The 16608-nt window shown below is 47.0% G+C and overlaps 2 protein-coding genes across 2 annotated transcripts; one reads left to right on the top strand and one right to left on the bottom strand.

Annotated features, from left to right (window-relative positions):
- Positions 1-4874: 4874 nt before the first annotated feature.
- On the top strand, positions 4875-5366 carry PtA15_8A309 (uncharacterized protein; the record flags this gene model as incomplete). The annotated part of the gene is made up of 1 exon (XM_053171725.1): positions 4875-5366. The coding sequence occupies one exon, from the start codon at positions 4875-4877 to the stop codon at positions 5364-5366; it is 492 nt and encodes a 163-aa protein (XP_053022960.1).
- A 7910-nt stretch (positions 5367-13276) lies between these two features.
- On the bottom strand, positions 13277-15655 carry PtA15_8A308 (uncharacterized protein; the record flags this gene model as incomplete). The annotated part of the gene is made up of 5 exons (XM_053171724.1): positions 13277-13334; positions 13429-13540; positions 13646-14621; positions 14707-15509; positions 15580-15655. 5 exons carry the CDS (start codon positions 15653-15655, stop codon positions 13277-13279), a joined length of 2025 nt encoding a protein of 674 aa, XP_053022959.1.
- Between the last annotated feature and the right edge of the window lie 953 nt (positions 15656-16608).

Raw genomic sequence — 16608 nt, 5'->3', positions numbered from 1 at the left:
TCTTTCTCCCATCCAGCTATCTCAAAATATTTTTCCTTGAAAGACGGGTGGAGTGCTGTCAAAATGATTGCAAATGATTAGATGTTAGCAGAAGTCAATCAAAAGAAGATATTCAGGAGATTGTGGAAGGCACCCATGGCAATACAATACAAGGGTGAGCAGTTGGTGAGTGTGTAATATTTGTTTGTAAGCTGCAGGCCCAGTTGGCATGCGTTTTGAAGCACAGGTGGATACTTTTCACCCTCTCCTTTGATCACACTGGAAAGATGCTCTGTGATCTTGTAAGGGTTGAGTCCCTTCACTGGAGCGGATGACGGAGGAGCGGCGGAATGGGCGCGGAGGAGGAGTTCTAGGACCAAACTGGGGGGCTTTGATTGCTGGCTCAGAGAGAAGAGGGATCAGTTCTCTCCTGTGAGAAGCATGAAAGAGAAAGACAAGAGAAGGAGGAAAGAGCTTACCTGGCTCAGAGAGAAGAGGGATCAGTTCTCTGCTGAGCCAGGGATGAAAGATGAGAGGGCTATATACAATACTGTGACAGGCTTGTGTCATCCAATGAAATCTTGTAAGCCCAACTGAGGAGGGGGGCTTACAGTCTCCCCTCCTATAAAAAAGAAAGAAGGAAGACAAGTTCAAAGAAAACTGGGATGTAGCATGGCAAGAAAAAGAGACCAGAGGACTAGAATGGAGGTTGGAAGGAAGGAGGCAATCAGGAAGTGATAGACTAGGAGGGACAGTCAGGAATGAATGAATGGAGGGAGTTTGTCAGGAAGAGCAGGGCGCCGTAAGCTGTACAGTCGGTCTTGTTTGTTGTTAAAGGCAGCAAGTGCTTCGACCATGGCCTTGCGGTATTCTTCATTGTCAGCGCAGATGTCTGCCGGGCTGGGGGTATTTATAGTCGGGACAGGCAGGTTGTATTGAGCAGGCTTGCTGGACAAGGAAGAGAGGGTGGTGGACAAGTTGGAGAATGTAGGCGGAACTGGTGCAGTCAAGGCGCGTACGGCAGTGGCCTGAACATTGGTTGACGAGATCCTTCTATCGACGGTAGAAGGAGTGTTAACAAGCTGAAGACTTGAACGAGCGGCAAGAGTTGATGGGAGCAAACTCATTGAGCAGGTTTGCGGGTGGCCCTTTCGGAGATCAGAGGCGGTCGGTGTGGTTGAGGAAGATGATGAGGCAAAGGAGGAGGAAGATTGCGAGTAATGGGCTGTGGTCGGAGAGGTGGACGGCAGCGGCAATGGGGAGCGAGCTCGCGGCAAACAAGCCGAGGATCAATGCGGTGTGGAGGAGATTGAAGGCACTGAGCACCTTGAAAAACGCGAGAGTGAGTGCTTGGGCGAGATGTAGGAAGAGGAAGGCGTCGATGAGGGCGTCCTGGGGTCTGCAACCTGCAGGATGTCCTTAGTGGGGCCGGCCGAGACACTCATTTGTCGCTGATCGGTCATAGGGAGCAGTGGGGAGCCGTGGGGATGTTGGGTGGTAGCCAAGGGGGCGGGCAGAACCGAGGATGAGAACGGCAGCTTTTTTGATTTCGGTAAGAGTGATGGGTTAGGCGATTGGGCGGCTCTCGCCAAGCGTTGGACCAGCGAGGGAATGGTTAATGGCCCTAACCTGATTGATTGAGTTGAGCGGGGCAGGGAAGGAGGGCAGGCTGGCGAGCGAGGATGAGCGCATGGCGGAGGTTGTTGGGGACGTTGGGAGGAGGAGGAAGGACTGGAGGGCTGTAGCCAGACGGGCGATCGATCGGAGGAGCTTGATGTGGGGACCAAGTTGCGAGATGAGAGCTTCAGAAAGAGTGCCGTCCCTTCAAAAACTAGGGGTTTGAGGCCTCGATCAATCGAATACCGGAATGATCCGACCGGGGGAGCCGTGGGGACAAGTGAGGACCAGGCAGGCTTTGTTCTAGCTAACAGAAAATGTACAACATCCTCCAGACGCTGGATGCGGGCTTTGTAGCTTTCATTGAACTGGTGGGAGTCCATACCGAGAGAATGAGGTTGGCAATGGTGGAGATTGAGCTATGTTTGGTCGGACGGATATTTTCAGAACAGAGCGGAATGGGTTCAGGCGGGCGGGAGGAACGGGCGGAAATTTTTTAGTCTGAGTGGAACGGGCGGGCAGAACGGGCGGGCGGAACAGGCGGGCGGAACGGGCGGGTGGAACGGGCGTTTTAAGGCAGTCAATGAAGAAAAGGGAGGGTGTTTGGGATTTAGAAAAAAAAAGTGTAAGGGTTGAGTCCCTTCACTGGAGCGGATGACGGAGGAGCGGCGGAATGGGCACGGAGGAGGAGTTCTAGGACCAAACTGGGGGGCTTTGATTGCTGGCTCAGAGATAAGAGGGATCAGTTCTCTCCTGTGAGAAGCATGAAAGAGAAAGACAAGAGAAGGGGGAAAGAGCTTGCCTGGCTCAGAGAGAAGAGGGATCAGTTCTCTGCTGAGCCAGGGATGAAAGATGAGAGGGCTATATACAATACTGTGACAGGCTTGTGTCATCCAATGACATCTTGTAAGCCCAACTGAGGAGGGGGGCTTACAGATCTCATCAATAAAGATGATTATGTGAGTTAGTCAAGCCAATCCAGTCAAAGATATCTGAAGGGTCTGTTTGTAAAAGATCCGGAGTATTGATACCAAGTCATGTGCCAATTGGATATCATCTTTGTCAATGTGATGTCTCCAATCCAACCCATATTTTTGGTCCTTTTGCCAAATCATACTGCCACAAATTAAACAAATCATGAGCATTTTTTGGTTGGATTAAAAAAAACTGTGGAATGTTACTCACATTGCTTTCTTGCATCGAATGATTCCTTCAATCTGGGCAAAGGTGGAGTAAGAGTTCCATATTGTTTGAACATCTCTCTTGATGTTGTGAGGTTTATTGCAGTTCATCTCAACGCATACTTCAACAAACTCCGCCTTTGAATTGGGAGATTTACAGAGCTTGCAAGCTATAGCTCGGAACTGGGAAGATAAAAAATGAGATTACATATCAAGTTAGGAGGATAATTGAGAAATAACTACCTTTTGCAAACTTTTTTTGCATGAGACTGAAGTGTAAGCATCATTTTTGTCATCCTTATCACTCAAATCCTGGATGTCATCAATTGATAATTCCAGCTCCAATGTTTCATCTTGGTTGGATACGTCTAAATCTTTGCTTTTGGCAGGGTCTTCTTTGCTAGGATCTTGGTTGCAACTGATGAAAATTTCTGGGTCGTATCTGGATTCCAAAAGAGGCAAAAGTCACTTTAGATAATGGTTATCTAAGTATATTAAATCCACACTTTTGTGGAAATTTGGTTCATGGGTTCACCCTCCCCTTTTCTCAAAAGGCACTGAAAAAGTGCCCATAACTCAAAGTTGCTGCCAACAACGGTGGCCCGCTACGCTACACTACGCTACAGGGCCACTTAGTGTTAGCGTAGCGGCAAAAAGCGCCCGCTCATTTTGAGTAGCGTTAGCGCGCTGCTACGCTGCGCTACGTTTCAGCGGCGCTAACAGCGCGCCAATTGTATGTTAGTGTTAGCGCGCCGCTACAGTCACTACGCTAGGCTGCGCTGCGCTACAGCACTTTTAGCGGAAAAAAAGGCCTTTTTTTCAGCTAAAAGCACTGTGGCGCACCGTAGCGCGCGCTCTTTTGCGCCCTGTGTGTGTAGCGTTAGCGCAATTGCGCGCATCTGCGCTAACGCTACGCTAACAGCTAAATTAGCTACGCACCCTTTGCGCGTAGCGTTAGCGCAGAAAGGCGCAATTCCGCTAACGCTACGCTAAAAGTTAGCGGAATTCCGCTACGCTACGCCACGCTAACGCTACGGTTAGCGTAGCTGGCCCACCGTTGACTGCCAACTTCAAAGTTTTCCCCCATCTATATTTTCAGGCAGAAGTATGTTTGACTTTGCTGCCGTGAAAATTTAATTTCAAGTCCCCCAACATAAATGCACTTGGACTGGTCCCCCAATTCATGAAGCACAAATGAAAAGGGACCGGATTTAACCTCCTCGCCTGTTGCAATTGCAAGGGGTTAGAGGGGGGCGAATAGGATGTCGCAAGGCAAAAAAAATGAAAAAAAAAAATCTCAGCCTGCGCAACTGCAGCAGGGGAGGGTTTACATGTGACTTTTTTTCTGAGGATTGTCCGCTCAACCTGTCAAAACATTGCAGGGAGCCCAAAAAAACTTAAACCACTCGGGCCTAATGCAAGTGCAATTGGCGGAGGGGGGTTACTCAGCCTGCGCAACTGCAACAGGTGTGAAAAGAAAGACTTCCACCCCTCAAGTCCTTGCAAGTGCACAGGACGGAGGAGAAAAAGGATGGATCAAACCCAGCCTCTACAACTGCAAGAGGGGAATTTGATCTGTGAGGGACACACAACGACCAACGAAGCGCTCTATTTACACAAGTATTTGATTTGCTTCCCCCTCCCTGAAACTTAGTACAACCACCGCTTCTGTAACGATAACTATGCATCAGACAAGTTGTCCCCACCTCAATATTCCAAGACTCACCGCATTCAACTCATTTTCTACATACATTGCCGCATTCATCACCGTTGTCACCCAAAAAGCCCTTCCCACCCTACCGAGCGGGTGTCGGGACCCTTTTGACTGACATGTATGTATATTTGGCTTCATCTTTTCCGCCTGCAATCTCCAGGAACAGTCCAGCACGCTGTTGTCAACCCTCCCCACCCCGGCAATTTTGACCAGTAAAGCCATCAAACAGATCCAGCAGATCTAGCGCCAGGAATCTCTCCAACCCGCTGCCTCCAAGCAACACTCCTCGGGCTCTATCAGCCAGCGCTTCACCAACAGCTTGCTTACCAATTTCTCCTCCTCATACGCCTCTCACCCACTCCATCTTCTCCAACACCATTGAGATGAAGTGGCAGCAGACGACAAGCCACTACGGCGTCAACCTCGAAGAGCTCATGACCATGGAGGCCATGGTTGTCAGTCTTGACAAGGAAGAGGACCACAATCGGAAGGCCGCCAAGGAGGAGGCCAAGTTCAACACGGTCTCCGCCGGCGCCGTCGCCTACTCCAGCGCCAACCCGCAAAGCTTTATTAGTGTGAATACCCTTGACCAGGCCTTCACGTTGGCGATCGCCGCAAGACCGCTCTCGAGACCCGTGCCCGCCCCTCCCCTCCATGCCTTGTCCCTCTCCAGCGCGCCCCGCATTTCCTTCCCCACTGCCGCTGCCGGAAGAGACCACCCCAAGTCCCGCTCTACCAACCCCTTCCTCCACCCTGACCTCCCTTCCGCCCCGGCACCCCACCCGGGCTGGCCCCCCTCTGCTGTCGCGCCACTCCTTCCTTCCGCTTTCCCCGGCCCTACTCCTCCTCCCCGTCCCCCGCGTCCGACCTGCTGACTTGGCGTCTCAGTCTGAAGCTTCGCTGAGCTTTCCTCTCGCCAACCATCAATCTGTCCCTCCGAACCCCGCCAACCTGTTTTCGTCATTGCCGTTGTCATGTCCAACCATACCCCATCATCCTTCATAGCCTCCCTTTTCCTCCATCTCCTTCCTTCCTGAAACACATATTGTTATTATTAATATCTTATCTTTTTTTGTTGCCATAGGAAGAAGGCGTCGGGACTCTAGCTGGCACAGAACGGCAGCCATTAACCGCCGAAAAGGCTCAGTAAATCCTCTGGAAGATATCAGATGAGGATCTGCAGATCCTTGGCTTGCATGCAACAGAAGCTCGACCCAAGTGCATGATCCTTACCGCTCTCCCTATCCCGCCTCGACCTGTCAGGCCAAGTATTGGTATTTACAGTGGGGCAACTCGTGGAGAATATGATCTGACTTACAAGCTTGCCGAGGTCATCAAGGCCAACAAGCTGTCCTCAAATTTGAGAGCAAAGGGGCTCCTGCCCATTTCATCATAGAGTTTGAAACGCTCTTTAGGTCAGTTCAAAGCCATAATGTTGTGTTTTATTTTTCACCTCTCAAAATTTGCTCATCCAAGTCCGTCCTGAATCCTGCAATCTTCCCCTCCTTCCAGTGGCACATTGCAACTTACATGGTTAACAATCTTGCAGGATAGCTGCAAGCTGTTCATAAGTCTGGTCAACTGATGAAATCTCTCTGAGCGCGCCTTAAAGGAAAAGAAGGACAAATTTGAGGGAATTTGATGAGAAAACGAGTGGATTTCTTGGCACAAACAGTCATCACTGGTGATTGGTATCTCCAGCTCAAGCAGGTTGGTATACCCTATTCAATTTCCAGCAACTTGACCTTTTGAGCAACTTACACCGTATAATATCTGGGCAGAAACTGTCACAAACCTGCTGATACAATCTGCATATTTGCCTGCAAATAAGGCTTTTGTGGCAGTTTGTCCAAATATGATACAATTTTTTGTTTTATAAGAAAAAGCTTTTACTTGGCTATTTGGTCTCTTGAAGAGGGTTGATTTTGTGGGTGGATGGTGATGGTAGAAGTTTTGGGTCTTTCTCCTCTTTGGGGTAAGATTGCTTCCTTGAAAGTTGAGGGTCTTCACAGACCAAGGCTGAGCAAGTGGTGTCAGCCTCAAGCACCTTGATAAACACCTAAATACACCATAAGCTGGAGTACAGTCGTTCTCAAAATAGATGGCACACTCAACTGTTGCTACTGTCCACAAACCAAAAAGCATTGATAGGAACAAGCCAAAATTAAAGCTGTTGCCAAATGGAAACATATTTAAGCAAACAGAGTCAAAAGGTTGTTGCTTCAGTGCGCAATGTCAAATCAAATCTGCACTTAAAAAAAAAAAGGTTGTTGATAACCCTTCAAGAAACTGCAAGAAGAAAGTCCTTGGCTTTGATTTTGTTAGTCTTCCTCATAAAATTGGGCTATGGGCTTTGCAGTTCCTGTGGCGCCTGGCACTGGGCCGGAGAGTGTGCCTTGAGCTACAGGCATAAGGCTTTAACTGATCACACAATGTGTTGCGCAAAGTGGCAGGCTGGTTGTGGTCATGCTGTTGAACAATGCAGCGCGCGAGCGCCTGCAGCGGCGGAGCCGCATTGTACTCTAGTTTATATTAAATATTTGTACAACTTGCCTACGGATCTGTACATCAGCATCTTCATCTTCTGAACCTTCTTCCAATTCCAAATTGGAAGCCAGCTTGTGGTTTGTTTCATTTTTGTTGAAGTTTTTCAAAATTCAGCGGAAAATCAAATTCAGGATATGTGCAAAACACCTGATCCACTGTGAATCAACTTTAAATCAAGGCCATTTAAACTTCTTTATTTTGGCGACCATCAAAAAGTTGTTTGAGGCATTGTCTGTGACAATGCCACAAATCTGATCAACAGAAGATTTCAGCTTGTAAAGTTTGTAGCGAGATCAACATTGTGATATTTCAACCTACTTGATTTTGAATATCAAACTTTTCCACCAGTGCACGCATTGTTTTGGCAAGATAATTGCCTGTGTGACTCTTTGCTAGCCAAACTAAATCAAGAGGCATCGCCTCCAGATCAAATTTTGCACTATTCTTCTTGACTAATCGGTAAATAACTATCCCAAGGATATTGTGTCCATTGGGGGACTGCCAGGCATTGGCCCCAAGGTACATGGCACCTACATGATTCTGAAGATTCAAAACATTAAAGATTGTTGATATTCAGTCAGCGTGAGAGCGTAAAATATTGGAAATGAAGTCAAGAGAAAATTCTCCACCTTTAAAATCTGTTGGTAATTGTCTTGAACCACAGTATAGAGCATATGAATGGATGCTGAAACTACCTTTTCCGGAGGCATGTGTTTAACAACCGTGGGATGGAGAATAGCCTTGTGTGACTTGTCTAGCAAGGCTGAAAAGGGTCGCGCTGCCTCAGCACACCAAATCGCGCAGAGTTGCTGTACCTGGATAATACATATAGAGTTGAATTGAAATTCCACAGCCAGCGCAATTCATAGAGATAAAGATAATGTTTTTCACCTCTTATGGGTCAATATTGCCTGTGCCACTAATTCCAAGACTGGCCAGATTTTGTTGGCTGGTCGATTGTGAGCCTGTGTCTCTTATGTGACAGCAGGACACAAGAAAAGAGGGGAGAATGGTTTGGATTTCTTGGGATAAAGGAATACAAACTGAGAGAGAGGAACAGAAAGAGAGAGAAAGAGAAGATCAGGCCTAGACTTTAAGTCTTTATTAATTGATCTGGGCTATTCTCAACCCGGAAAAGTTGGATGCCAGCTGTGCCAGGCCAAAAAAGATTGCAACAGCCTCCACTCACAACAAGGAAACATTGGTGGGATTCAGAAGTAGGGTTACTACTCTGCTCTGATTTTATGGGTCTTAATCAGAGACAACCATTTGATCTTTGATGATTGAAAGAGTTAAAGAAAAGAAGAAACAATCAAGAGCAACATAGTTTCACTCTGTTTAAGCAAGGTTCAGTGAAAGAGTTTACTTACTGTCAATATCCTAGGCGCCTGTGACAGTAGGTATACTGGGAGTGTGGTAATCTCTTTGGTGGTGATCCTGGGTTATCTGGGGTGTGGTTCTGGTGTGCTGAATTCTGTAAATCCTCCTCAGGCAAGGGGGATCCTGACATCGAAAATTTTCACAGTTTGCTTATGTAATTACATATGTACATGTGGTTTGGCGCGCCTGGTAGCGCTGACACGTCACAACTGCGCATGCGCGCCACAACTCAAGAACTCAGGGAGGGAGTATAGTTACAAAGAATTGGCAAGTTGTAACTAGGGTTAAAATTGCATGAGGAAACAGAATATGAAGACAAAACAAGGATATCTCTTAAGGTGAAAAAGATATGAAGTAATTCATATGTAAAAAGTAGAAAAGGCAGACTTTAGGTCAGCTGTGCTGACTCTAAGGCTGACATCAATTCACACTGTTTTTTGAGACATGCCACAGCATGTTTCAACAATTTACTGCATGAAGAATTGTGAGTTGGCCTGTGTATCTTCATGCTACAGCTGATTTGAGAATCAATGTCAGTGAAAAAAAAAATGGTGAATGAAAAAAGGAAGGAATGATGATCTTGGCTAACATCTTGCAGGGATATGTGATCATACAACGTCCTTTTTTGTCAAGTTGCAATGAGAGTTCTGGCTTTTCATAGCTGGAATAGTCTGCGCTGACTGCGTTGGCGGCAATTTTCTGAGCTCAAACTTTCAGAAAATTTGTCAGATAGGTAAGCAATTGAGATGAATTAGTTTAAAGAAAACTTACCAATTTTCTCATTATCAGTGGGATCCCGACTCAGAGTGTGGGTTTGTTGGTGATATGGAAGTCGGAGGTGGCTTCTGTAGGCTTGTTGACTACCCAGTTGGAGGACTTGAGCCGGTGGCAGGGCCCTCCGGGAGAAATTGGGGGGATGACCTTTTGTGGCAGGTACCTGCGTGGACACGGGTACCCACAGCAATTTCCCCAAAATTGTAATACGCGGACCCGCACACGGCACCCGTGGGCGGGTACTGCCAAATGGTTGCCCACGGGCAGTCTCTACTGTGCAGTGTGCGAAGTTTGCAAACTCTTCACGCACTGCGCGTGAAGGCCGCCAATTTTTCAATTTCTTTGACCAATCAATAGACAAGCTTATTATTTTCCTCTGTGAATTTATTTGGAGTTTTTTGAAGCTTCCTTCATGCTCAAAAATCCCATCAATAAAAACCCAAGTACAGTCGTTTGGGGACCTGGAATCCATATTCCCTCAGGCCAAAAAATCCAAATAATTTGGTGAATCATGATAGATATTTATTTGAACATTTTAGAACTTTTTGGCCACTTTGTGCAAGAACATTAAGGCTTTCAAAAATTAGGAAATTTCACCACTTACTGGTGCATTTTGGCATATTTTGAGAAAAAGATACTGATTTTTGAAAGCCTTTTCCTTGTGTCAAGTGGCCAAAAAGTTCTAAAACTTTTAAATACATATTTAACATGATTCACTTAAATTTTTGGATTTTTTGGCCTGTGGGAATATGGATTGCAGGTCCCCAAATGACTGTACTTGTTTTATCTATTGGTGGAATTTTTACGAATACAAGGAAGCTTCAAAAAACTCCAAAGAAATTCACAGAGGACAATAAGAAGCTTTTCTATTTATTGGTCAAAAAAAATTGAAAAATTTGTGTCATTCACGCGTTCACGCGCAGTGTGCAAAGAGTTTGCAAACTTTGCGCACTGCACAGTGCGCAAAGAGCTTTTTGCAGTGCGCAAAGTAAGTCCAAAAATATAATCTGGGGGTTGAAAAATTGACTACCAAGAATTGATAAAGGGTCAGCCTAAATGCACTCCAAAAAATCCCAAAAGCACTCCAAAAGTGAGTGTATTGAGTGTGCACTCCAATGATTGTTGGAGTACAGACTAGAGTACTCCAACTCAATTGGAGTGCAGAACCCGGGACTCAAGACTCTTTGGAGTGCACCACAAAGAACTCCAGTGGCCAGGAAATGTAATGAGTGCCCATGAGTCTCACTCCATCAGATTGGAGTGCATTCCCCCAGCACTCCATTCCTGATATTTCTCCTCCTCAAAAGGGGAGTGCAGTACTTTTCACTCCAGCCAGAGCTGGAGTGCACACAAATTCAACCGGGCTATGTACAAACACACCCCACTCAATGCCAGCTGTCACCTCCTTATCTCCATGACTGGTACAGACCAGCATTGAGCAAATTATCATCTCCTCTCAATGACCGGCCTGTGCCGGACCGCCGGTCATTGAGGGGAATCACACCTCTCAATGACCGGTCTGTGCCGGACCGCAAGTCATTGCAAATCACACCTCTCAATGACCAGTCTGTGCGGGTCATCAAGGCAAGTAACATCTCCTCTCAATGACTGGTCTGTGCCGGTCACCAAGGGGACTCACATCTCTCAATGACCGGCGCGGACCCGTCACACCTCCCAATGACCGGCACAGACCGGTCATCAAGGGGACTCACACCTTGATGATTGGTCACACTGGTCATCAAGGGTAATAACACCTCCTCTTGATGACCGGTCATCACCGGTCATTGAGAGGGCTCACACCTCTTGATGATTGCTAAGACCGGTCAGCAAGGGTAATAACACTTCTTGATGACTGGTCATCACCGGTCATCGAGGTAAGTCACATCTCTTGATGACAGGTCAGACCAGTCAGACCGGTCATCACCGGTCATTGAGGTGAGTCACATCTCTCAATGACAGGTCAGACCGGTCAGACCGGTCATCAAGGGGAATAACAACTCCTCTGGATGACCGGTCATTGAGAGGAGGTGCTACTTCCCTTGGTGACAGGTCTTTACTGGTCATCAAGAGGACTCACAGCTCTTGATGATTGGTCAGACCGGTCATCAAGGGGACTCACACCTCTCAATTACCGGTCATCACTGGTCATCAAGGTGAGTCACATCTCTCAATGGCCGGTCAGACCGGTCATTGAGGGTAATAACACCTCTTGATGACTGGTCATCACCGGTCATTGAGGTGAGTCACATCTCTTGATGACCGGTCTGTGCCGGTCATCGAGGGGAGTAACATCTCCTCTTGATGAGTATGTGCTACTCCCCTTGGCAAGGGGAGTAGAACCTCCTCTTGATGACCGGTCAGACCAACCGGTCATCAAGAGTAGCACCTCCCCTCAATGACCAGTACACATCGGTCATCCAGAGGAGGTGTTATTCCCCTTGATGACCGGTCTGACCGGTCATCAAGAGATGTGACTCACCCCAATGACCGGTGATGACCGGTCATTGAGAGGTGTTATTACCCTCAATGACCGGTCTGACTGGTCACAGTCACAAGATATAATTTTTTTTGTATATTCTGTCATTTTTGGTTAAATTAATGTATTGACTCCCATCCTCAAGAGGGGAATTAATTAATCAACTCCCAAAATGCTTTTGGGGCCGCGTGAGGTCCCGAGGACCCAGGGGGGACTTCCTGAGATGGTCCGCGCAACGTAAACAACTTTTGGGAGTTGATTTATTAAGGGTCAGCCTAAATGCACTCCAAACTTTTACTTTGTGCACTCCACATTTTTGGCTTTGGGGGGCCAGCACTCCAAAAAAGTTGGAGTTCCTTGATTTTGTACTCCCAAAACATGGAGTCCCCAGATGGGCCGCCAAATTAGCCCCCCGGCTACACAGGGTCTCCATGAGGAGTTCTAGTGCCATTAAGCCTAACATATGTTCTAGAGAGTGAATTAATGTGGCAGAAAAAATCTGGGGGAATTTGGACCACTATAGCCAAGGATTTGGTGGATTGCCTTAATAGAAAATCCGCCAAATTAGCCCCCCGGCTACCCAGGGTCTCCCTGAGGAGTACTAATGCCGTGAAGCTCACAATATTCTCTAAAGAGTGTATTTAGATTGCTGCAAAAGTTTTAGGGTGTTTGGGTACAACAATGACAAGATATAAAATTTTTTGTATATTTCGTCATTTTTTGTTAAATTAATGTATTGACTCCCATCCTTGAGAGGGGAATTAATTAATCAACTCCCAAAATGCTTTTGGGGCCGCGCGAGGTCCCGAGGACCCAGGGGGGACGTCCCGAGACGGTCCGCGCGACGTAAACAACTTTTGGGAGTCGATTTTTCAACTCCCTACAATCTAGTCTGAAAAAGAAAAATTCACAGCAATACATGTTGAAGGGGCAATCAGGTTGATTTGTTAGGGGTTCCCCTTTGCTCCCACTGATACTTGATAAGTGCAGCAGTGAGATCGCAATGGGTTCTCTTGGATTTTATGTGATTTGCAACCCTTCGGCGGTCTTTGAAAGTGCTTGACATTGTTTCTGCCTTGATCAAAGCTGAAGGAATGCTCTCATGTGTGTGGGTGGGATCGCCAGCGACAAGTGAAGTGGGCTCTTTAACCATCATGTTGTGTAGGATTATGTATGAAGCAGAGGACAATCGACGTTACCCGGGATCCCGGGAGGTTGCAAACAATACAACCTTTGTTTTCACCATCACTGCTGCATTACGTCTTTGGTTCTCTGCAAATTCAATTTTTGTTTTTTTCTGCAAACGTTCTCAGCATTCCACAACTAAATTGTGTGTTTTTTGCATGATTCAAAGCAATTTCAAGTGAAACATAGGGCCGTATCTATAAGCAGTGTATGACAAAAGATGTCCTTTGTGCATCTAATTTTGCTAGATTTGGATAATGACAAGGGATTTGCGGATGATAAGCAGTGGGGACATATGATAAGCATAGACTTTCTGATTGGATTGAATGTGGAAATTGAAAACCCATGAGTGGAGCGGCCAAGCTGCCCTGAACTCTAGCGATGCTTGAAACTTAGTAAATCCCAATCGTCTGATGGATTGATTCATTTAGTCTTCTTGTTAACTTTGGGAACTTTCCGATTCCGGTTTTTATTTTTGACACTAGAAGTGCAACGAGCAGTCAAAAAAACATCGACATAGTCAGTGATCTGAGAAAAGGAACATTTTCTCGAAGAGAACCTAAAAACGACGCAACTTGGCATTAGTGAAGAAATTCTCAGATTTTTTCTTATTGGTTGTCATTCGAGGTTCCTTAGGTTTTCTGCCTCTACGATCGACCGAATCAGGATCCGCGTCTCCTTGGTTTCCTGTTACGTTGCACAGTAATCGGTCGGGAGAACAGAAAAGTAGGACGGATAATCAGCAAAATAAAGCTGGGCGCTTATTGCTAGGTAAAAGAAGATGTTACGAACCTTTTCTTTTCTCGGAAACTCTAGAAGCTTTTTTTGTTTGTCCAGCTTGACGTATTGGCTCTGTTTCTTCCAAGACGATATCAAGGTCCTCATCTTCCTCTTCATCGTCTTCATCATCATCAAGCGCGATATCAAGATCTTCATCCACTTCGTCATCGTCGTCATCATCATCGAGGTCGTCAGCTAGGGCGTTTTCGTCGGGACCGGAAGATTTGGTAGATTGAGCAGATTGCGCTTTGATCAATTCATCGTAGCACACCTCGTCTGCTTGCTCATCAATTTTGTCGTCAGTGTCCTTGCTATTGACCTCATCGGCAATTGGTTGAGATTCATCCTTCTCTTCGGTAGAATTTGGAGTCTTGAAGCCCGCAGTTTGAGCGGGTGGGGATACGAAGTAGGGTATTTTACCCCGGATCCAGTCGTTGAGAACACAGGTAGCAACGATTCGCAGGTCAGGTTCGCCACCTTTTAGTAGTTTGCCAGACTTCCGGGCAATTTGAGTCAAGAAATCTTCGGAATCTTGCCACTCTTGAATCCCGTACGTACGGATCAAGTATTCAGGACGGATGCGTTCTAGAAGCGGAGGGATATGGTCGGCGGGGCATGAAAGATGTTCGACTCTGACGACTCCTTTCAGCACCTTGGCAGCTTCACTGTCTTTGGCTGAGGGCGGGACGATCCCCGGACAATCGATGAGATAAATCCGACGCATCAAGGTAATGTATTGCCATACTTTGGTCTCCCCTGGAATCGGGGCAACGTTACAGACTTTCTTCTTCTTCAGGGTGTTGATGATAGACGATTTTCCGACGTTTGGGTAGCCAATAAAGCCTACTGAGATTTGTTTTCGATCTGAAAATAACGAAGAGAACTGTCGGAGAAGTTGAATTAATGATCCCTTGCCGAACGAGTTGTTGATAGACGCATGAAATGCAACGGTGGGATGAAATTTGGACAGATATTTCACCCATCGCGACTGATATGGAGGGTACGAATCAGCTGTGGTTTAAGAGAACTTGAACCGACAAAAAGGTCATAAGGTAGATGTGAAAAATACGTACGGCTACCCATCCAGGCACAAGATCGACTTTATTCAGGATCCAAACCATCTTCTTACCGCGTTTCTCCTTCTGCAAGTAATTCTCCACGCTGAGGCAACGGGTTCCGAGGGGGTCACGAGCATCAAGAACGTGAAGGATGACATCTGACGAGTCAATAACTTTATAAAGTTCAGACCAAATCCGCTTTGAAGTGCCAGCACTGAGGATGTAATCGACAGCGACGTTGTGTTGTTCTTCATCTTCTTGGGAGTCCGCTTCCTCCATTTGCTCCTCTCCACCTTTGATGAACTTTCCCAGACCATCAACCGGAGGTAGTTTTTCGCCGCCTAATGATTTTGATTTCTTGTTGGCATTCAGATCCTCTGCTTCTGTGACTAGCTCCTCAAACGTTCCGGCGGTACTGAGTCTAGGGCGTTTCCGACGTTGTTTGGGGCCAAACGTTTGTTCGAACGGTTCAGCGGTGACTAGGTCGACTTTCATTCCTTTACCGCCTTGTGCAGCTTTCTCGACATCAGATTGGAGTAAACTCATGGGAAGTTTGTTCTGTTTGAGGATAACCGAGTATGGGTCGGCCTGCTTCTCAGCGAGAGATGTGCGGAAGTGGTCTAGTGCTTTTTGAGAGATTACTCGGGTGTTTCCAAACCATCTTCGGTCAGGTTGGATCCGACCATTCGGGGCATCTGAGGACTGGAAGGCGGCCGCCTTGATGATCTTTCCGTCCCTATCTCGAATCGCCTTCCCACCATCCTTCGATAGCAGCTTGACCATCTTGGCCTTCTTTGCATCTCGATAAAAGTTTTCACCTGTTGGGAATACCAAGGGTCAGCTTCGTTTTCCTTGTTTGAGTTTTCCAAAGATGATCAGTTTGCTTACCTTTGACATGCTGTTTGACTGGTCCTGCGGATGTTGACGATCGGCTTTTGCCACTCGATTTCGGTTTCGAAGTCATTTTGGATGTTTAAGATTCCTTGGTGGAGACCGTGAACGTTGAAGGCTGAAGAGGCGGCGGACCGGGCGCGGAAGCGCGGGGGCGCAGTATGCAGCGGCTTGTGGGCGCTGCGCTATTCTGCAGAGTTCTTTTTTTTTTTTTTTTTTTTTTTTTTTAGTGCAGATTTGGTTTAACATTGCGCACTATGCATATTCATCTGACTGACAAAGACTGTCGAAGAGTGACAACAGTATCTATGTAAATAGAGAGGAGAAGAACAACTAAATTTCTGTGGAGGGTACCGCCATTTATTTTAATGTATGGTGTTGAGAGATGAGAAATGAGAAAAGGGAAAAAGAGGGAAGAAAAGGGGGGAGGAAAGATCCAGGGGTTCGGTGAGGTTGCCGTCTTGAGGAGATCATTGGTGGGTTCCCTCGGCGTCCTCTACCCTGCGGAACTGGGGGAGTCTGGCCGAGGTTCGGATGAATGTTTCTGTTGCCTTAAATGCTCTCGCGTCATGGAGGAGGGTTCTGGCCGACAATTCCCTGATCCTTTCAGCATAGAGGATCCTTCTTGCACTCGATCTTGCCCCGCGGAACCTGGAACAGGAAACAAGATAATGATCAACTGATTCTACGACCCCACACGTCGAGCATATCGGATATGGAGCCTTCTTGCATTTGAACTGGTGAGCGTTTAGTGGGACGTGACCTGATCGTAGCTGGTGCAGAGCGGCCTGAGCGTCGAAGGCCGTGCGCGGCGACTTCCGCCATAGCTTCTCTTTCCGGGTCAGCGAAGATCTTACCGCTGTCGCGCTGCCCTTGATGGATTCGTCGAGAAAGACGGGGTTCCGGGCCTCCGCCGCCTTCCTATCCGCCATCTCATTTCCTTCAATCCCTATGTGACCCGGACACCATCGGATCACCACCTGTGTCGACGGTGGGATGGCGTCAGCTATTTCCTGAATCTGAGAA

The sequence above is a fragment of the Puccinia triticina genome, chromosome 8A (genome assembly GCF_026914185.1).
Source record: "Puccinia triticina chromosome 8A, complete sequence".
NCBI classification, from domain to species: domain Eukaryota; kingdom Fungi; phylum Basidiomycota; class Pucciniomycetes; order Pucciniales; family Pucciniaceae; genus Puccinia; species Puccinia triticina.
The sequence above is the reverse complement of the archived record's forward strand: the minus strand, read 5'-3'. Positions and strand labels throughout refer to the sequence as shown.